Here is a 19,535-nt window from a genome sequence, read left to right as displayed (position 1 = left end):
TAATAGTGTTACTTACCGGTTATACTGGAAAACTTTAGCATGTGTAAAGAAAGTGGAAAGAATTCTCAACCAAGACCGTGAGATCGAGGGTAACTTACGACAGCAGGGTTTAACACCACTTCAGAAGTGTTGCACCATATCGCGGTGATCAGCTTTGAAGTAATGATCATGGTTTCACACTGCACATCATTTCAGAAGTATTGCAGCCACATCGCGGTGATCAGCTTTGAAGTAATGATCATGGTTTCACACTGCACACCATTTCAGAAGTATTGCAGCCACATCGCGGTGATCAGCTTTGAAATTGTTTGTGTACTAAATTAACTAATATCTGTTTTGATTTATAAATCTATGTATTTATTTATTTTATTACGCCGTACACAAGAACATTTCACTTACACGACGTCGGCCAACATTATGGTGGGAGGAAACCTGGCAGAGCCAGGGGGAAACCCACGACGATCCCCAGGTTAATGTCCGTGACGCCTAGATTCAAGAATTTTCACTTGTATGACGGCAGTCCGGTTAATCAGTGGTAACCAGTGTCCGGAGTAAACGACATCCTTCGGGCGGATAAAGGCAAACCTCCTGATTCAAAGCCGCGAGAGGTGGATTTCAACACGCAATCACATTGATGGAGGCCCTGACGGCCACACCGAGCCAACTCTTTAACCGTCTGACGGAGCGGGGGCCGTGAAAGTAATTTATTTTTAATTTTTTTTAATTAAAGTAATTATTTATTTAATTAGCGTTGTATGCTGTATTCAACAATATTTCCAACTACCGAGGCCAGCATTATGGTGGGAGGAAACCGGACAGAAGCAGCCCATGACCATCTGCAGGTTGCTGTTATGACCGGCATGCGACCGGCTAGGAAACCAGGATGAGCTTTAACTCACAGCTACCGCATTGGTGAGAGGCTCTTGAGTTCTTGTGCTACACTCAACCACGGAGGAACCCCTGACAACAAATACAAGCTTTTAGAGGGACGCTCGGAAAACCAACAATCTGAGGGCCGATAACAGACTGTTTTCAAATATTAAAAGTGAAATCATCATCATCTGAAGTCTCACCCAAAGAAAATATAGAAGCCGAGTTACCGGTTGGATTTCTTGCTACAGGAAGTGTGCTGCAAGAACTATCTGGAATCACAACATCGCTGCACGTTCTCTTACCGGAAACAGAATCAATTCCAGGTGGTTCACGTGACCGTATGTGACCAACTGATGGGAAACATCCCTTCCTGTGGTCCCTCTGTTCTGAAAAATTAATATTATTCGCGAAAGTTCCATTTTCACTGCTTGCTTCAAACAGAGGGATGTTTTCCTGGTTGTCTGAGTGTAAATCTGGACTGTGCTCTTGCAATGTTTCAACTTCTGTATGCTTGTAGCTGTTGATATTAAGGATTACCGTCTTTGCTTTTTCAACATAGTTACCGTTTTGTTCTTCTGAACTATCACTGTCTCCTGCTTCTGGCGCCAGAAACTTTCCCCATTTCGACTGCTGATTGTTAGCCATGGAAGCCACTGGTTTGGGCAAGTTTTTCTTCCTATCTGAGCCAATTTCAGGCCTTTGTAAGACATTTTTAACTGGCTTGTCATGATGATAGCCAGACATATCCTCAGTCTGGGCTGAGTTTGTACAAGCTTCCCTAAGGGTGTGTACTCCGCTACCACCTGGAAATAAATTCCTCCCACTTCTGACACCAAATCTTTCATGAAGCTGAGCACGAAGTGGGTAGCTCCTTGGAATATTGTCTTCTGCATCACCTTTCCTTATGGTAGAACTCCCTTCGAAGTCTGTCTTCTCATAACTACGATGTGTCTCCTTGTAATCAGTTGTTCTTTGCCTTTTCCTTTGCATTTTTGACTCACACTTCTCATTCCTGTTGTTTCAAATAAATGCACGATATGAGCTTGTTTTTTTTTCCATACCGTCTGTATATTACATGTATCTGTTATTTATGTGATTGGCAATTTATGCCTACGTTGGAATATTTCACTTATAGAACATTGTGCATCATTACGATGGAAGATCCATGCGTCGAAACAGACATTCGTATACCAGCCGTGAATCAATAAGAATGTACGAGGTTAATAATCGAATTAAGGCCAATTCCCAAACACGACGTATAACACAAACCACCAAAGTACTAAGTATACAGTACAACAAAAGTAAGTTCCCCCCAAAATGTTGTTTGATCTCTTCTGTGGTATGTACCAGATCGCAATGAAATTCTGCACACACTATCCCACTAATCCGGTGGACGTGGTATATCAAGGATTAATGAGCAGGTGCAGTTGTGCGCTGATGGGCATGCGCAAACTGAAAATTGGTCGATTTTGAAAATTTCATAAAAGGAGTCAACCAGGTTTTTCAACGACAATTCTTTATTTTATCACAGAATTCCATCATTTTCACTCGATGACCAGTAATTATCAATATCATGTGTAGCCGCCACCAGACTGTAACGTAATGTTAAACGCCATTGAAATAAATCAACCGAGTGTCTACCCTTTGCGAAAGACGTTGCAAATTCAAATATGATACACGAAAGACGTTCACAGATGAAGACAAAAAAAATCATTGCCGAAATATAAGTTTATATTTAGTCACTGAAACCGAAACTGCAACATACATTTTACAAAGTATATTGATATCTATCATTATATTGTACAGGTGAGAATCAGGTAACACAGTGTTCATCTGCACATTCAGCATCAAATACTCGTCCAGAAATACTCATTGGCTAAGTTGTCAAAGTGGCCAAAATATATACCTAATGCACTTTTGCCTAGCGGCTATCGCTGGCTCATTCGTTTAAAACGTTGCTCTCATTGCAGTTGTTACCACATTGGCAATTGAGGTATCGTGCACGAAAAAAATACTTTCGTCTCCAACTCTGGTACAGAGTAGATTTTCTTATGACAATGTCACCAACGTTGCTGAGATGTTGGTTAAAGCGCTGGCTCGCTAAGTCTATACAAACGCCAATGACCAATGAGGTCACGAGTTCGAACTGTTCCCACTATACCCTAAATCTGACCTTAGTCATCATAGTTAAAATTTCTTAAACACGCCGTTTAACAAGCAATGAAATAAATAAATTATTTAATTATTCAAACATTCACTGATATACTACTGATATCTTACTCAATAGTTGAGTGTCTTTGATAATTATTTAGGCCAGTATAAAGCATGCAATAACATGGACTCAACCATATACATGTAGTTTGGGCAAATATATTCACACTTCTGCATTTTCCAGGGCTGGTGGCATTACTCGGGTCGTCTTTGAGAAAAACATGGCGCATTTCAACAAAGATAATCCGGTAAAACTTTTCTTATTGTCATAATTATATAACTTATATAACATAATTATTATATCATTGTGTCGCAAATATTCGTTGTCACTCGAAAGTCAACTCTTGCGTTTCTTGCGAGATACCCTTGGACGAACTTTATAAAATTTAAATCATTATTTGATTGTCAGCGCGCCTTAATGACACAGGAGCCTCTTAACAATACAATCGCTGTGACTTCAAGTACCGTGTAAAACACTAATCAATATATATTTAAATAAATAAATATTTCATATTGGAAGAAACTTATGACCATGCATGGGTTGTTGCCTGGACAAACTTTAGAAACGTTAGGCAAATTTAGATAGTATTAAAGCATGGGTAGTGGACTACTTTTGCGTTGTTGGTATGTGTCAGATGGACATGTATATATATATATATATATATATATATATATATATATATATATATATATATATATATATATATATATATATATATATATACCGATTACTTTGCAGAAAATATGACGACGCCAAGGAAATGGGCATCTTCGCGTGAAAAGCTTCAAAGTTTTGAAAATAATTTTAATGACGTAATGGATTCAGGTAGCCTTAATTACGTCCAACATAGAAGCTCAAGTCCTTGTTGGTCAGTTTGCAAAATCATCTTAGATGCATTAGGAGGTCAAACTTCCGGCGATTCACCGTCGTAAACTGTTCATTATTAAATACGGCCTACTGTTATAGCTAGGGATTTTCAACAAAAATCAACCAGCTGATGAATAAAATATACTTCTGAGGAAATTTTAAAGAAAGATTATAGAAAAAGACAACCGGTTTCACGCGTGCTTCGATTTCTTTTTTCATTACATTTAATTATTTGATTGATGTTTTACGCCGTACTCAAGAATATTTCACTTATAAAACGGCGGCCAGCATTATGGTGAGCGGAAACCGTGCAGAGCCCGTGGGAAACCCAAGACCATCCGCAGCCTGCTGGCAGACCTTCCCACGTACGGCCGGGCAGGAAGCCAATGTTGTTGATAATAGGATAATGGGGCATCTATTCTTCCACTAATACAACTATTATTATTTTTTTGGAAAATAGATGGCCACATTGTTGTATTTAAACTAATCATATTACCTCAACTTACTATCTTCCGCATGAGGGGCCTCTGTTACTAGCGTAGCGCAATGACACCAAATTGGGCGCTGTGAGTTCAAGTCCATCTCATGCTAGCTTCCTCTCCTGTCGTACGGGGGCGTGGTCTCTCAGCAATCACCAGATGGTCGTGGGTTGCCTGGTTTGCTCTCACCGTAATGCTGGCCGCCGTCGTATTTAAGTGAAATATCCTTGAGTGCGGCGTAAAAATGCGCCAATCAAATACATAAATAAATAAAAAAATAAATATGTTTCCATGAAGGTTTACTGTTAGTTACATGGAAGAAGAAACAGTCAACGGGCTTTGTAATAATGACTGAAAGTTACATGTACATATGCAAAAAGCACTACGTTTCGCCCAGTCATCTACACTGTCGTCGATCTTGCACATGCAACTTGAGATTCACTTGCGTATTCATCCGTGTATTCAGGGGTATTACACCATTAGTATTGGTAAGGAGGATGGCTCGCTGACTGAACTGAAGAGATTCACGGATCCCGGGGACCCCGCCATATTCATCTACTCCGTGGACGTGACAATACCGGCCACGCTGTGAGTTATCCAATCAGAATCACGGTCACTGTGTACTGTTTCTGTAGATGATTGTGCCCCAGTTAGGTCTGATTTGTGCATGGCGTAAGCAAGAAGCGTAAATCGTAACAATAATAAATAAGAAAAAGTGTTTGCATGTTAATCAATAGGCCGAAAATACTGGAAAACGAAAAAAAAAAAAGGTGAAATTTACCAAAAATCGTTTGATTCTACGTAACATGTATGTGCATGTGTTTCATCATTTCAGAGATGCCTCTCAGAATTATATACTTCAGGTAAGTCTTTGTGCCATTTACTTTCATCACAAATGACAACAGTTTGCCAACCCGAATACGGGAATGTTCTGGCGAAAGTATTATTATCAGTAGGATAAGCTCGCTTTTCGCCTGAAGCGACGGTCATGACTGACTCGTTTTATTCATTTATTTGATTGGTGTTTTACGCCGTACTCAAGAATATTTCACTTGCACGACGGCGGCCAGCATTATGTGGGTGGATGCCGGACACAGCCTGGGGGAAACCCACGACCATCCGGAGGTTGCTGACAGACCTTCCCACGTACGGCCGGGCTCATGACACTTTGTGTTCCGGTTGTGACTTCGCTGTTACGTGGCATACTGACGAAACCTCAATGGATGACCTGTAAGCTTATCTTCTTTCTCCTTACGAATTGAGTGTAATGCACAACTGTACACTCGGTAATCGGCATACGAAAACATTAATTATAAGAACGCTGGAGCACACATGTACATGAAGGTTTCGATGCGAGAACTACTCCTGGCCGGAGGCATTTCCCTGTGCCGCAGTCAGCTGCCACAAGCAGCACAGGCACTGTCTGCCTGTCCGTTTGTCAGTCAAGTTTGTGACATCCTAATTGTTTACATAGGCCGGACGATCAAATTTGTGACATCCTGTTTACTTGGGCCGGACGATCAAATTTTAATATACAGGTGTTATGTTTTAACTAAGGTCAAAAAACTAAAAAGTTCCAGAGGCCCAATTACTTGCATTACTTCCATGTGATCGCTTATTTATGTATTTATTTGATGGGTGTTTTACGCCGTACTGAAGAATATTTCACCCATATATGGTTCGTTAACTACAAACCACTGTTGTCGCTACTCTAGTTTTGCTCTCAATGGTGTAGTCTTTCATATTTATTTGTTTATTTATTTCATTAGTCCGGCCGTACTCAAGAATATTTCACTTATACGACGGCGGCCAGCATTATGGTGGGTGGACACCTGGCAGAGCCCCGGGGGACCCCAAGACGATCCGCAGGTTGTTAGCAGACCTTTCCACTTTCGACCGGAGAGGAAGCCAGCATGAACTCACTGCGACGGCATTGGTAGTCTGTTGTAATGCATCCCACTAACGAATGGTCTGAGTTCAAGAAAACAGCTTTTCTTTTTCCCATCAGGTAAAGCACACGAAGAACACAGGAACGGGGTCGCCATATTTGTACCAGTGTGCTGATATCGGAGTGTTTGGTGGATCATCGGTCCAGCCTATCGGAAAGTAGGACAATATAGCTATGATGGCTGGAAGTGTACCATGTATATGCGCGAATGCCGCGAGTTGCGCTCGTGAAACTGTAGACTGTAACGGTATCTATTCACGTACAGTATCATGAAGAAATATCGGTTTTTCAGAATTCCACTGACATGCAAACGACTTGAATAAAGAGATCGTAAATGAACCTTGCCCATCGCAATACTGTTCCATGCTTGAAATAAATAACACAAAGACCGTCCTAAACGTTTGATTTGACTGTCGTTTAATACGTCATGCTCAAACACATATTTGATTACTGTGACCGATTGAATAACTACGTCGCAAAAGAAAGGTAGAACTATATTCCTGCATTAGAGCGACACTAATCGTCATAATGTTGAAGCCACTTTTTAAAAAAATTATAATAGTGTTACTTACCGGTTATACTGGAAAACTTTAGCATGTGTAAAGAAAGTGGAAAGAATTCTGAACCAAGACCGTGAGATCGAGGGTAACTTACAGCAACATGGTTTAACACCACTTCAGAAGTGTTGCACCATATCGCGGTGATCAGCTTTGAAGTAATGATCATGGTTTCACACTGCACACCATTTCAGAAGTACTGCAGCCACATCGCGGTGATCAGCTTTGAAGTAATGATCATGGTTTCACACTGCACACCATTTCAGAAGTATTGCAGCCACATCGCGGTGATCAGCTTTGAAGTAATGATCATGGTTTCACACTGCACACCATTTCAGAAGTATTGCAGCCACATCGCGGTGATCAGCTTTGAAATTGTTTGTGTACTAAATTAACTAATATCTGTTTTGATTTATAAATCTATGTATTTATTTATTTTATTACGCCGTACACAAGAACATTTCACTTACACGACGTCGGCCAACATTATGGTGGGAGGAAACCTGGCAGAGCCAGGGGGAAACCCACGACGATCCCCAGGTTAATGTCCGTGACGCCTAGATTCAAGAATTTTCACTTGTATGACGGCAGTCCGGTTAATCAGTGGTAACCAGTGTCCGGAGTAAACGACATCCTTCGGGCGGATAAAGGCAAACCTCCTGATTCAAAGCCGCGAGAGGTGGATTTCAACACGCAATCACATTGATGGAGGCCCTGACGGCCACACCGAGCCAACTCTTTAACCGTCTGACGGAGCGGGGGCCGTGAAAGTAATTTATTTTTAATTTTTTTTAATTAAAGTAATTATTTATTTAATTAGCGTTGTATGCTGTATTCAACAATATTTCCAACTACCGAGGCCAGCATTATGGTGGGAGGAAACCGGACAGAAGCAGCCCATGACCATCTGCAGGTTGCTGTTATGACCGGCATGCGACCGGCTAGGAAACCAGGATGAGCTTTAACTCACAGCTACCGCATTGGTGAGAGGCTCTTGAGTTCTTGTGCTACACTCAACCACGGAGGAACCCCTGACAACAAATACAAGCTTTTAGAGGGACGCTCGGAAAACCAACAATCTGAGGGCCGATAACAGACTGTTTTCAAATATTAAAAGTGAAATCATCATCATCTGAAGTCTCACCCAAAGAAAATATAGAAGCCGAGTTAATGGTTGGATTTCTTGCTACAGGAAGTGTGCTGCAAGAACTATCTGGAATCACAACATCGCTGCACGTTCTCTTACCGGAAACAGAATCAATTCCAGGTGGTTCACGTGACCGTATGTGACCAACTGATGGGAAACATCCCTTCCTGTGGTCCCTCTGTTCTGAAAAATTAATATTATTCGCGAAAGTTCCATTTTCACTGCTTGCTTCAAACAGAGGGATGTTTTCCTGGTTGGCTGAGTGTAAATCTGGACTGTGCTCTTGCAATGTTTCAACTTCTGTATGCTTGTAGCTGTTGATATTAAGGATTACCGTCTTTGCTTTTTCAACATAGTTACCGTTTTGTTCTTCTGAACTATCACTGTCTCCTGCTTCTGGCGCCAGAAACTTTCCCCATTTCGACTGCTGATTGTTAGCCATGGAAGCCACTGGTTTGGGCAAGTTTTTCTTCCTATCTGAGCCAATTTCAGGCCTTTGTAAGACATTTTTAACTGGCTTGTCATGATGATAGCCAGACATATCCTCAGTCTGGGCTGAGTTTGTACAAGCTTCCCTAAGGGCGTGTACTCCGCTACCACCTGGAAATAAATTCCTCCCACTTCTGACACCAAATCTTTCATGAAGCTGAGCACCAAGTGGGTAGCTCCTTGGAATATTGTCTTCTGCATCACCTTTCCTTATGGCAGAACTCACTTCGAAGTCTGTCTTCTCATAACTACGATGTGTCTCCCTGTAATCAGTTGTTCTTTGCCTTTTCCTTTGCATCTTTGACTCATACTTCTCATTCCTGTTGTTTCAAATAAATGCACGATATGAGCTTGTTTTTTTTTTCCCATACCTTCTGTATATCACATGTATCTGTTATTTATTTGATTGGCAATTTATGCCTACGTTGGAATATTTCACTTATACGACATTGTGCATCATTACGATGGAAGATCCATGCGTCGAAACAGACATTCGTATACCAGCCGTGAATCAATAAGAAAGTACGAGGTTCATAATCGTAAGGCCAATTCCCAAACACGACGTAAAACACAAACCACCAAAGTACTAAGAAAGTATACAGTACAACAAAAGTAAGTTCCCCCAAAAATGTTGTTTGATCTCTTCTGTGGTATGTACCAGATCGCAATGAAATTCTGCACACACTATCCCAGTAATCCGGCGGACGTTGTATATCGAGGATTAACGTGCAGGTGCAGTTGTGCGCTGATGGGCATGCGCAAACTGAAAATCGGTCGATTTTGAAAATTTCATAAAAGGAGTCAACCAGGTTTTTCAACGACAATTCTTTATTTTATCACAACAACGTTTTGGGGGGAACTTACTTTTGTTGCACTGTTTATATAAAGTATGAAAATAGAGACGGAATCATGCAAAGAGAAGCAGTCAACAGTTTTCAATGATATTGAGAGCCATGACCATCGGCGGGTTAATACTTGCATGCAGATCTGTCCACGTATGTCTTTTTACCTGAACAAAAGGTGAATCTTTCTGAGGGAGAGCATAAATTACTCACAAGGTAATCATTTTGCCTGATCCTGGGATTTCTACAGACCACATACATGTTTAAAAAGCATTCTGAGATTTGTTTCCAGGTAGGATGGTATTTTAGTGGGAAAATACAAAAAGTAACATTATATGTTTTTTTTAATTTGCCATTAAAAATGCACTTATTTGAGCAAAACATTAGGGAAAAGTACAATAATTCTGCGACTGAGACCTAACCTGAATGATTTCTTGGATGATCTGTATTCCCTCCAGTCTGTGGTGTACATATCGTCTCCTGTCTTTGTGTCCAGCTCGTCCTCCTCTACCTCAGCATCAAGATACAGGGACCAGCGACTACGGGAGCTCTCCTGTATTTCTGGGTCCATAAAGTCATAGTCATCCTGGAAATACATGTTTATTCATGAGGTTGTTTCAAAGTACACTGTAAAGGCATACAGAATCGATTCTGATTGGCTGATGTGAGAGATCCAGGCAAGTCCAGGCTATGCCTTGCCTGAGCTTAATTTAAGGTATGGTACATTTATTCAAATGTGACCAAGGCTGAAAGATTTAACCTAGGAAATCCTATCTCAACTGTCAGCCAATCAGAGTCAAAGCTGTATCCCTTTAACACAAGGTTCTCAAATGGCAGACTGGATGCTCCTGTGTAATTTATGGGCTATCTTTTCAAATTTCTGTGTAATTTGTTTTATTTATACCATCTGTTCCAACTGGGAGTCAATCAAACCATCCATCTGACATATTTTTCAGGCTCCAAGGGTTGTCGGACTAAAATAATATAACGTAACTTAAAAGGTGTTTAAAATATTTGGTCATTCACTCATTTTTTAAGACCTTAAAATGAAAATGATGACCTCAAATTAAGCCCAGTTCATCAAAATGATTACTTTCTACCATGCAAACATTCATACACTATCAGACAGATAAAAGATTGCTTGTTGTATTTCATCTACTTTCTTTGAGTTTTACAATGATATTAATCAAATCAAATACATATACATTTGAAATCTTTAAATAATATTGGATGATCTCAATTTTTGTTGAGGTCATCACTATGCACAGCTCGAAACATCAAACATTTTGAGCCTTAAAGGTCACAAATCCAATGTGCAATGTAGTTACTTGAACTGACTGATGTTTAACAAATTGTTTGTTTGTTTGTTTGATTGGTGTTTTACGCCGTACTCAAGAACATTTCACTTATACGACGGCGGCCAGCATTACGGTGGGAGGAAACCGGGCAGAGCCCGGGGGAAACCCACGACCATCCGCAGGTTGCTGCCAGACCTTCCCACTTACGGCCGTGTTTAACAAAATAATTTGCTCAAGAATTTTTATATATCATGGCACCATGTTCAGATTTTTGGATGGAAGAAACTGGGATGCATGAATAAATAGCCCACCATCGCCAGTTACATGGACTTGAGCTGGGTTTGAACACACTACCGTTTTGGCCAAGCCCTGCTCTGAGTCAGTGATTTAACCCAATCACCAAGGAGGCCCCACAATGTAATCAAGCCTCAAAGCAAAGTTAGTCAAATTCAGGCGCAGCACATAGTCTGGAGATACCAATCCGGTTAATGTCTACTACAATATCGAAACAGCGACGAACTAACAAAATAGCAGACAAAATACACAAGCGGATCAGTTCTCATCATCTAGCTTCAAACCAATTCCCGGAGTTATCCCATGGACAAAGCAGGGTGTGGCAGAAATACGGACTTTAAACATGCCAAACATATCAAAACTGTTTAAAAAAAAAAAAAAGTTTATTTTTTTCATATGAAGACAAACATTAACCAAAACGAAACTTTGACAACACGTAGAAATACACACGTGAAACTTTCAGTAAAGATATTTTTCTGGTTAACATTGATCTTCATACTGTAAATCAAAGTCTCTCGCTTGTACGAAAAATGGCGTTTTTGCTCAAGAGTGTATTTTTGGCGAGTGATTACGAAGTAACCATCCATTCTATGGCCACATAACTTTTACAGGGGATTTGACCAAGTTTTGTACTTTTGATTTTGAAATTTACAGAACTGTGCTGAGATTCTGAAAAATCTGCAGTGTCTTATTGTACCTCTCTGGGGCCAATTCTCTGCCTTACCATACCAGGTCCATTTTGCACCTAGTTAAGTTTTGTCTGTGTTGGACAGAATTAAAAATATCAGAGGCTACCATAGCAAAGCTATGTTAGATCTAGGGCCTTTCTGTGTCCGTATAACAGATGCTTTAAAAAATCAAAGGAATGATTTTTAAAAAAAAAAAAACTAAGCACCTCTTTTCAAACAATCAAAGGAAATTACTTAAACTTGAACTAGAGGGCTTTATCTTTAGTAATCATCAATCACTGAGTTCGCCATTCCTCACCAGCCAAGGGGAGGTAACTTCAGAATAACAAGAAGGCTGAAAATCTCCTCACCTAAGAAATAATGTGTACAGATTGGCGAAAACTACTGATGGCAGGTGGTCATAACAGATTGTGGTTTTGTTCCTGTCTTTGGGGTTGTGCCACCAAAACTAAGACAAACCACTCAAATTCATCCAAAAATTAAATGCACTGCAAAGCTTAATATTATTAAGATGAAGTCTTTCATCCGCCAAGGGTCTGGGTGGATTTTGGAGCCTGGGCCTCTCTGTGCTTGGTTATTGTTTTTTCAGAATGCGGACATAACTTTCTGATTCTTGATATAACCCTGCCAGGGTAACAAATGCTATGACTTTACTTCCAGCAACCACAGCTAAAAACTTAGAAATGGTAGTAACGCTACCCAAGAGATTGTCTGTATGAGACACATGAATGCAAAACTTCAGCTCAATGCATAACAAACTGAAATTGTAAATTTGTTCATTTCCGGTACTTAATACGCTCACAAGGCATCAAGAGCATTCCTCTCTGCCATTGTGCTTTATATGTATGTAAAACTTCAAGTCAATACATACAACATCTTTTAAGATACCTACCCTAACATTTTGTTATACATTACGTCAATATGCACACATCGATGGAATATCCCCCTTGTGCTATTGGGCTCTACATGCGAGCAAGTCTTGAGCTAACCCTGCGACCCTTTTAAAGATACCACCCCTAACATTTTGTTTAACACTGCTTTCCCTTTTATTGGACAATGATGCTCAGAGTGCAACATAAGCTACACCTGTATTTTAGACAGGTGAGCAAAAAAATGGTGGTTATGCTAGGTTTATTTTTTGTTGTTGATATTTTGAGGTGGAAAATGCAAGCTGCATGTGGTGGTATGGCATGGTACCAGTGGACAAATTTACTACACAAATATAACATTAAATCAAAACCTGTTTGACAGATTCCTCACAAGTCTGAGCCCCAGCCTTGTGACCCTCCTCCTGCTGGACAGTCCCCCACTCCCGAGCCTCTCCCTGTACCATGTTCAGCTTCTGCGTGTGCCGCCGACATTCAGCCCCGGTGCCTTGACCAAACACCTAATTAAACCAAACAAATTGTACGAGGAAAAATTTCAATCATCGTTAGTGACTACAACACAAGTTAAGGAGATCGCCACGATATGGTAAAGATATTGCCGATGTGGCGTTAAGCCATAAACATTCATTCATTCATTCAAGTTAAGGAGACATAATCAGCGACAATACTTAACTGGCTCAAGTGAGACTTGAACTCACGACTTAAGGTGTCTATCCCCACTGCTGTACAAACTGAGCAGTGCATGCAACTTGACTGGAGTGGCTCGATGTATTCCCTGAGGATGACTACAAATTGCTTTTGGAACACTGAGTCGATTCTCCATAGTAAATTGTCCCATAGTAACAGTACTAAAGATGTTCTACGTATGTGAAAAATTATCCACTGCACATAACTGGATACTAACAAGCGAGAAGTGCCAGATCTCTAAACCTCCATGTAAGTATTTAATACACTCACAACGCATCAGTGAAAGAGCATTCCTCTATGCCATTGTGCTTTATATGTATGTAAAACTTCAAGTCAATACATACAATATCTTTTAAGATACCTACCCTAACATTTTGTTATACATTACGTCAGGAATTTAGTAATTTACATTACTTAATATGCACATATCGATGGAATATCCCCCTTGTGCTATTGTACTCTACATGCGAGCAAGTCTTGAGCTAACCCTGCGACCCTTTTAAAGATACCACCCCTAACATTTTGCTTAACACTGCTTTCCCTTTTATTGGACAATGATGCTCAGGGTACAACATGAGCTACACCTGTATTTTAGACAGGTGAGCTAAAAATGGTGGTTATGCTAGGTTTATTTCTTTTTTGTTGATATTTTGTAAAAATATTGATGCCGACAGCATGAAAAATATGCAATTTTTTTATGGAAATTGGTGAGTTGTGTGCACAAAATCATGTCTACAGACAGACTGCTTCCAGAAAAGATTTATTTATTTATCTGATTGGTGATTCACGCCGTACTCAAGAATATTTCACTTATATACGAAGGCAGCCAGCGTTATGGTGGGTGGAAACCGGGCAGAGCCCAGGGGAAACCCACGACCATCCGCAGGTTCCTGGCACACCTTCCCAAATACAGCCGGAGAGGAAGCCAGCATGAGCTGGACTTGAACTCACGTCGACCGCATTAGTGAGAGACTCCTGGGTCATTACGCTGCGCTAGCGTGCTAACCAACTCCAGAAAAGGAAATGTTAACAGACATACAAGGATATAAGTAATGTCACATATGGTCACGTAGTCTCCACTCACCTTTATCAAAGACTGCTTCTCACCACAAACTTTGCAGTTCCATTTCTTGGCCTTTTTCACCTGATGTACTTGAAAAGTGTCACAAGAATAACAGCGTAAAACTTGAAACTCCTGTGGCATTATGGGTAAATCAAGCCTGAAATAAACACATGAGCAAAAAATTAAACGAATATTCACAAAAAGAAATGGAATATGTCCTCACCCAACATTAGACTGCACAAATGTCCACACATGCACTAATGACCCCTTATGGTCAACACAGCCTGATGAACACTGTGTGCTGGCGAATCCACCAATTTCCTGCCCAAGGCTGGCTTTGAACCCACAACCAATGTGTCCTAATTAAAGACAAACAAGCATTTAGATGCTACAAGAATGTTTTATTATTAATCACCCTAAATTACTGTCCCCCATTTGCCTATGCATGTTCATAAGCCTGGCATCAGAATAGCAAAGCTGTCATAGACTTACATGTATTTCAGCTTTAGTCTTAAATTGTGGTATTATTTCTGGACTTACATTTCCACTTAAATGCTAATTTTCATTTTTTTTATCATGTAGGTCTAAGAAACTTAAGTTGCATCACAATTTTAAGAATCACTTAAGATTCTGAAGTTTCATCACAATTTTAGCCCAGTGAGCTGTTTTGAAGTTAAGACTACATGTAGGTCTGACATAAGTCTAAATATGGCTGCTAGAAATAACAGAAGCTTCTTGCACTTGCAACCTTAAATGTGATGACAGTGCATGATCAGAGCCGTTAGCGATGACGGGGTTCTATACGGTGTCATTTCCGGTGACCTTAATGGGTGCCCATGTATACATGTAGATACATAACCAACTTAATTAGAAAGCCTACATTCTTCGTAGTCATTCGTGTGTTGTAAGTACATTGTATATCATATGTATGTGGATGTGCCGAACGGAGTAAATCGACCACGAAATATGGTGGAAATTGCATTTATTGTAATCTGCAGCAAAACTATACGTTCACAGGAAAGAAATTTATTTGATTCAAGTTTTACGCTGTACTCAAGAATATTTCACTTATACAACGGCGGCCAGCATTATGGTGGATGGAAACCGGGCAGAGCCCGGGAGAAACCCACGGCCAACCGCAGGTTGCTGACAAACCTTCCCATGTATGGCCGGAGAGGAAGCCAGCATGAGCTGGAGTTGAACTCACAGCGACCGCATTGGTGAGAGACTCCTGGGTCATTATGCTGCGCTAGCGCGCTAACCAACTGAGCCACGGAGGCCCCCAGGAAAGAAATAAGACCAGATTCATGATCAGGACATCAGATTACATGAGGTAGCATGCTTACAATATCTGTATATTCATCCTGGATATAAATGCATTAAAAACGTAAAAGTGCTGATACAGTAGATCACCCTTTGGATAATCACTGCAACTCACCAGTTATTAAGACACTTCAACGATTTTCTGCACACATACAGTACACATATTGCCCTTTGCACTCAGCCATTTTCAGCTTTTCAGCTATAGTGGTTCTGTGTCATGCGACCTCCAAATGTGGGGGAAATTGCACTTTTTCGGACTTTTATGACAATTCACAACAAAACTTTGCATCATCGAAAAGAAAAAAGACCAGATTCGTGATCAGAACATCAAACTATGCCACACAGCATACTTAGAATATTTAAATTCAGAAAATTTTAATCACGTGACAAATTTGGTAAGCTGGGATCGAAGTCTGACATGACTGACTAGCGTGAGTAAAACAAGCCAGGTGCAATCTGCCACATGTCAATTTCCCCGACAGCAACAATCTTCACCGTTCAACTGCCTGAGACACATCTGCATCATACCACACGGCGGGTAAGTGGGTAGACAAAGTTAACCAATCACAAGACAATCAAGAAACCATACACACGATATATGTCTCCAGGAAAAATCAATGGGTTTCATTCAACCTGTATCATTTGAATTGGGTACTTTTGGATGGATTCGTTTACATGGATTTAGCGAGGAAACTATTGATCATAGCTCAAATCTGTTGCCATGCCAATGAAAGAGCATGTCTTGGGCTATAATTTGGCAAAAGTTTCACACTTCCAGCTCCAATAGTTCTCGAGTTATAGCTCATTAAATTACATGACTATATTCTAGTTCTAATTCCAGAAAAAAACCTGACATTTCAAAACTAGTTCACAAATTCAACCAGTGGCCAGTCTGCAAAGCTTTTGATGAATGTCCAGTATGTGGGAAGGTCTGCCAGCAACCTGCAGATGGTCGTGGGTTTCCCCCAGGGCTCTGCCAGGTTTCCACCCACCATAATGCTGGCCGCCATCGTACAAGTGATATATTCTTGAGTACAGCATAAAACACCCATCAAACAAATAAATAACTAAATAAATGAATGTCCAAGATTTTTTCAAACTTGCTTTAACTGGGTAACTGGGATCACTCTAAACGTATGTCAAATGTCAAAAGAATCTGTTGTTGGTTCTTGAGAAGAAAATTTTTAAAGGGTTTGATCAAAATCCAAGATGGCTTACATGTCACATAATCAAAAACGGCCAAAATTTACATCCTAACAAATTTCAACGTCTAAGGAAAGCTTTTCCTCTTACAGCTATTTAAACATTCCAAAGGCTTTCAGCAAACCATAAGAAAAATCCAGCATGCTGAATTAGATATGATTATACTCCTTGATTATGAAAATCGCATAAAATTTAATACATGCCCACATTTTCAAGAAAACAGCCATAAGTATTTTGCAAATGGATTTCAAATTTGTTCTCGAACTTTAATGCACTGTCTATGGGCTTCGTTGTATCAAAATTTCTGAGTAATTCATTGAGCGCTTTTTCATCTTCAGATGTTTGAAGCATTTTTACGTTTTCAAAATGGCCGTCATGTCACGTGACTTCCGGAAATGACCTTCACATATACCATAGACCATACATTTGTCTATTGCACAGAATTATCTCTGTAGCCTAATTTGCATATTTAAGCACATTTAAAATTCCCAATTTTCATCCACAACTAGTATTGAGCTTTTCTAACATGAGCAATACCCTCAAGTTAAAGCTGACATACATATGCCAACGCCTTTCATATGGCGAAATTTCAGCTTTCTATCAGAATGATACATGTGTTTCCCGGCCTAGAACATTAGAAATACTGCAGCATATATCTTTACCATGGCTCATGTGACTTAAATGGGGCATTTCTAGGGTTGTTTTTTCCTCATTATACAGAAAACTATTTCATCTAGGAAAATACTAAGCACATATTCGTGTACAGCATGGGAAATAACATATGACTACACACCTTGCTCATTTAAATCAGATTAAGTTTAATGCATTCTCTTATGTGGCATTTTTTAAGATGGCCACCGGAAGTAATTTGGAAATGAATTTCAATTATGTTCTCAAATTTTATCGCTATCCATGGGCTATATTGTATCAAAATTGTTCGATACTTTTTTGATATTTTTGAGTCAATTATTTGCGCTTTATCACGTTAAGACGTTCACAGCGATCTCACGTGTTTTCAAAATGGCCGCCATGTCACGTGACTTCTGGAAGCAAACTTCACAAACTTCATACACCAAGATATGCCATACATTTGTCTACTGTACGAAACAAAAACAAACGCTTTTAATGCTGGTGTTATCTATGTATCCTAAAAATGCATGATTGTAGAATGGTACGCCAATGGACAACATTCAGTAAAAATTGGAAGCAAATTGGTCCAGCCGTTCTCCAGAAGAAGATTTTTAAAGCAGGGTCGGGTTTTTGGACAAAATCCAATATGGCTGCCATGTCACGTGACCAATCGTCACCAAAAGTTACAGCGCACAGGTTTAAGCCTTGGCCCATCATGTGTTAAAATTTCAGCTTTCTAGCTCTTACCAATTTTTCTACAACTCAGATACAAAATCGCGAGGAATAATAAAAATCATAAAAAAGGGCTTTTCGTCACGAGGCTTCAACCCCTAATTATGACTGATTCGTGTTCCTGGGGCCTTGTCCTTCATTCAAACATCTGTCAACATATTTAATCTAGAGACATGTAGTAATCTAGACAGCATGGTACAAAAGAATTTGTCCTCCTACAATGTTACAGCAATGAGCAAGAGGTGATAACATAGAAACGTGCTAAGCAGAGAGCTAAATGGGTCAAATGCTGAGTTTTTGCAGGTTCTTAAAGTTTTAGGCTGTGCAGGATACTAGAAACTGTCATATTTGCAGGTAGTCCTCAAGCCAACCTCAGAGCGAGCTCCATTTACAAACCTGATGCAGTTACCATGGCGGTGTGTAATAATGTTTGAAAAAAAAATTATCTATCAAATATGTGTCCTAGGTCACATGGGTCTGAGATTCCTTGGTGATATGCTCAAAGCGAATGGTTATACTGACAGTCTCGGCATGTTTGACAAGGGCAGGTAACTGCATCAGGTTTTTAAATGGAGTGTGCTCTGACGTTGGATTGGGGCCATCCTTGGCAGAACAAAATTTTGGAAATCCTAACATTAGAACAATCTCGGACTATGTACCTTCAAATATAACAGTTTCAATTGCCCTGCACATAGTACCTGGCCAAAAGCTTTATGAAGCGGCAAAAATCACCATTTCACCCATTTAGCTATCTATTTATCATTCACTTCTACTATATCACCTCCTGCTCACTGCGAGGAACCTGGATATTCGACACTTATAAACTGGGCTACGTCGTTTATTTACACACAGCAATGTATACAGACTACAAACTGCTGTGTATGTGTTGTTGTTGTTAACTGACTTTCATGTACGTAAGACAGTTAGTCATTACTTTAACTTACACTGAAAGCTCTACTTACTTTTGTTAAAAGCTTCGCTTTCGTCATGACATTAATTTCTGATCACAAATTTTAGCCTGCAACAATGTAACCGCCACAAAACCAACTTTTCCTATTCCCGCCAAAATGACTCATACTCTGCATTCTAAAAATACGAGAAAAGAGGAGTAGCACTGGGCAGCCTACATCCATGAGCAAGAACGTCCACGAGGAGAACGGACATCCATGAGCAGAACGGAACATGTAACTTGTTCGTTTACGAATAATTGGGCAAGGTACGAGACTATGTCCCACTACTTTACATTTCAGTATGGATTGACCGCAAATTGTTGGACTCAATCAGATCACATCTTACAAACAAAGCATGGCAGGGC

General features: G+C 40.0%; 1 protein-coding gene across 1 annotated transcript; it reads right to left on the bottom strand.

The window, feature by feature from the left end:
- Positions 1-1,032: 1,032 nt before the first annotated feature.
- LOC135463981 (MRN complex-interacting protein-like) lies at positions 1,033-19,314 on the bottom strand. The gene is made up of 5 exons (XM_064741452.1): positions 19,183-19,314; positions 14,354-14,489; positions 12,936-13,082; positions 9,837-10,000; positions 1,033-1,885 (listed from the first exon to the last, which is right to left on the bottom strand). Exons 2-5 carry the CDS (start codon positions 14,471-14,473, stop codon positions 1,033-1,035), a joined length of 1,284 nt encoding a protein of 427 aa, XP_064597522.1. The 5' UTR covers positions 14,474-14,489; positions 19,183-19,314.
- Between the last annotated feature and the right edge of the window lie 221 nt (positions 19,315-19,535).

Source organism: Liolophura sinensis, chromosome 3, assembly GCF_032854445.1.
Source record: "Liolophura sinensis isolate JHLJ2023 chromosome 3, CUHK_Ljap_v2, whole genome shotgun sequence".
NCBI classification, from domain to species: Eukaryota; Metazoa; Mollusca; class Polyplacophora; order Chitonida; family Chitonidae; genus Liolophura; species Liolophura sinensis.
The sequence above is the reverse complement of the archived record's forward strand: the minus strand, read 5'-3'. Positions and strand labels throughout refer to the sequence as shown.

Coding starts and splice junctions, on each gene's coding strand:
- LOC135463981 (XM_064741452.1), bottom strand. CDS start 14,473: ATGCCACAGGAGTTTCAAGTTTTACGCTGTTATTCTTGTGACACTTTT. Junction 10,001..12,935: donor GTGAGGAATCTGTCAAACAG/GTTTTGATTTAA, acceptor ATGTATTTCCAG/GATGACTATGACTTTATGGA. Junction 1,886..9,836: donor TCATCCAAGAAATCATTCAG/GTTAGGTCTCAG, acceptor TTGAAACAACAG/GAATGAGAAGTGTGAGTCAA.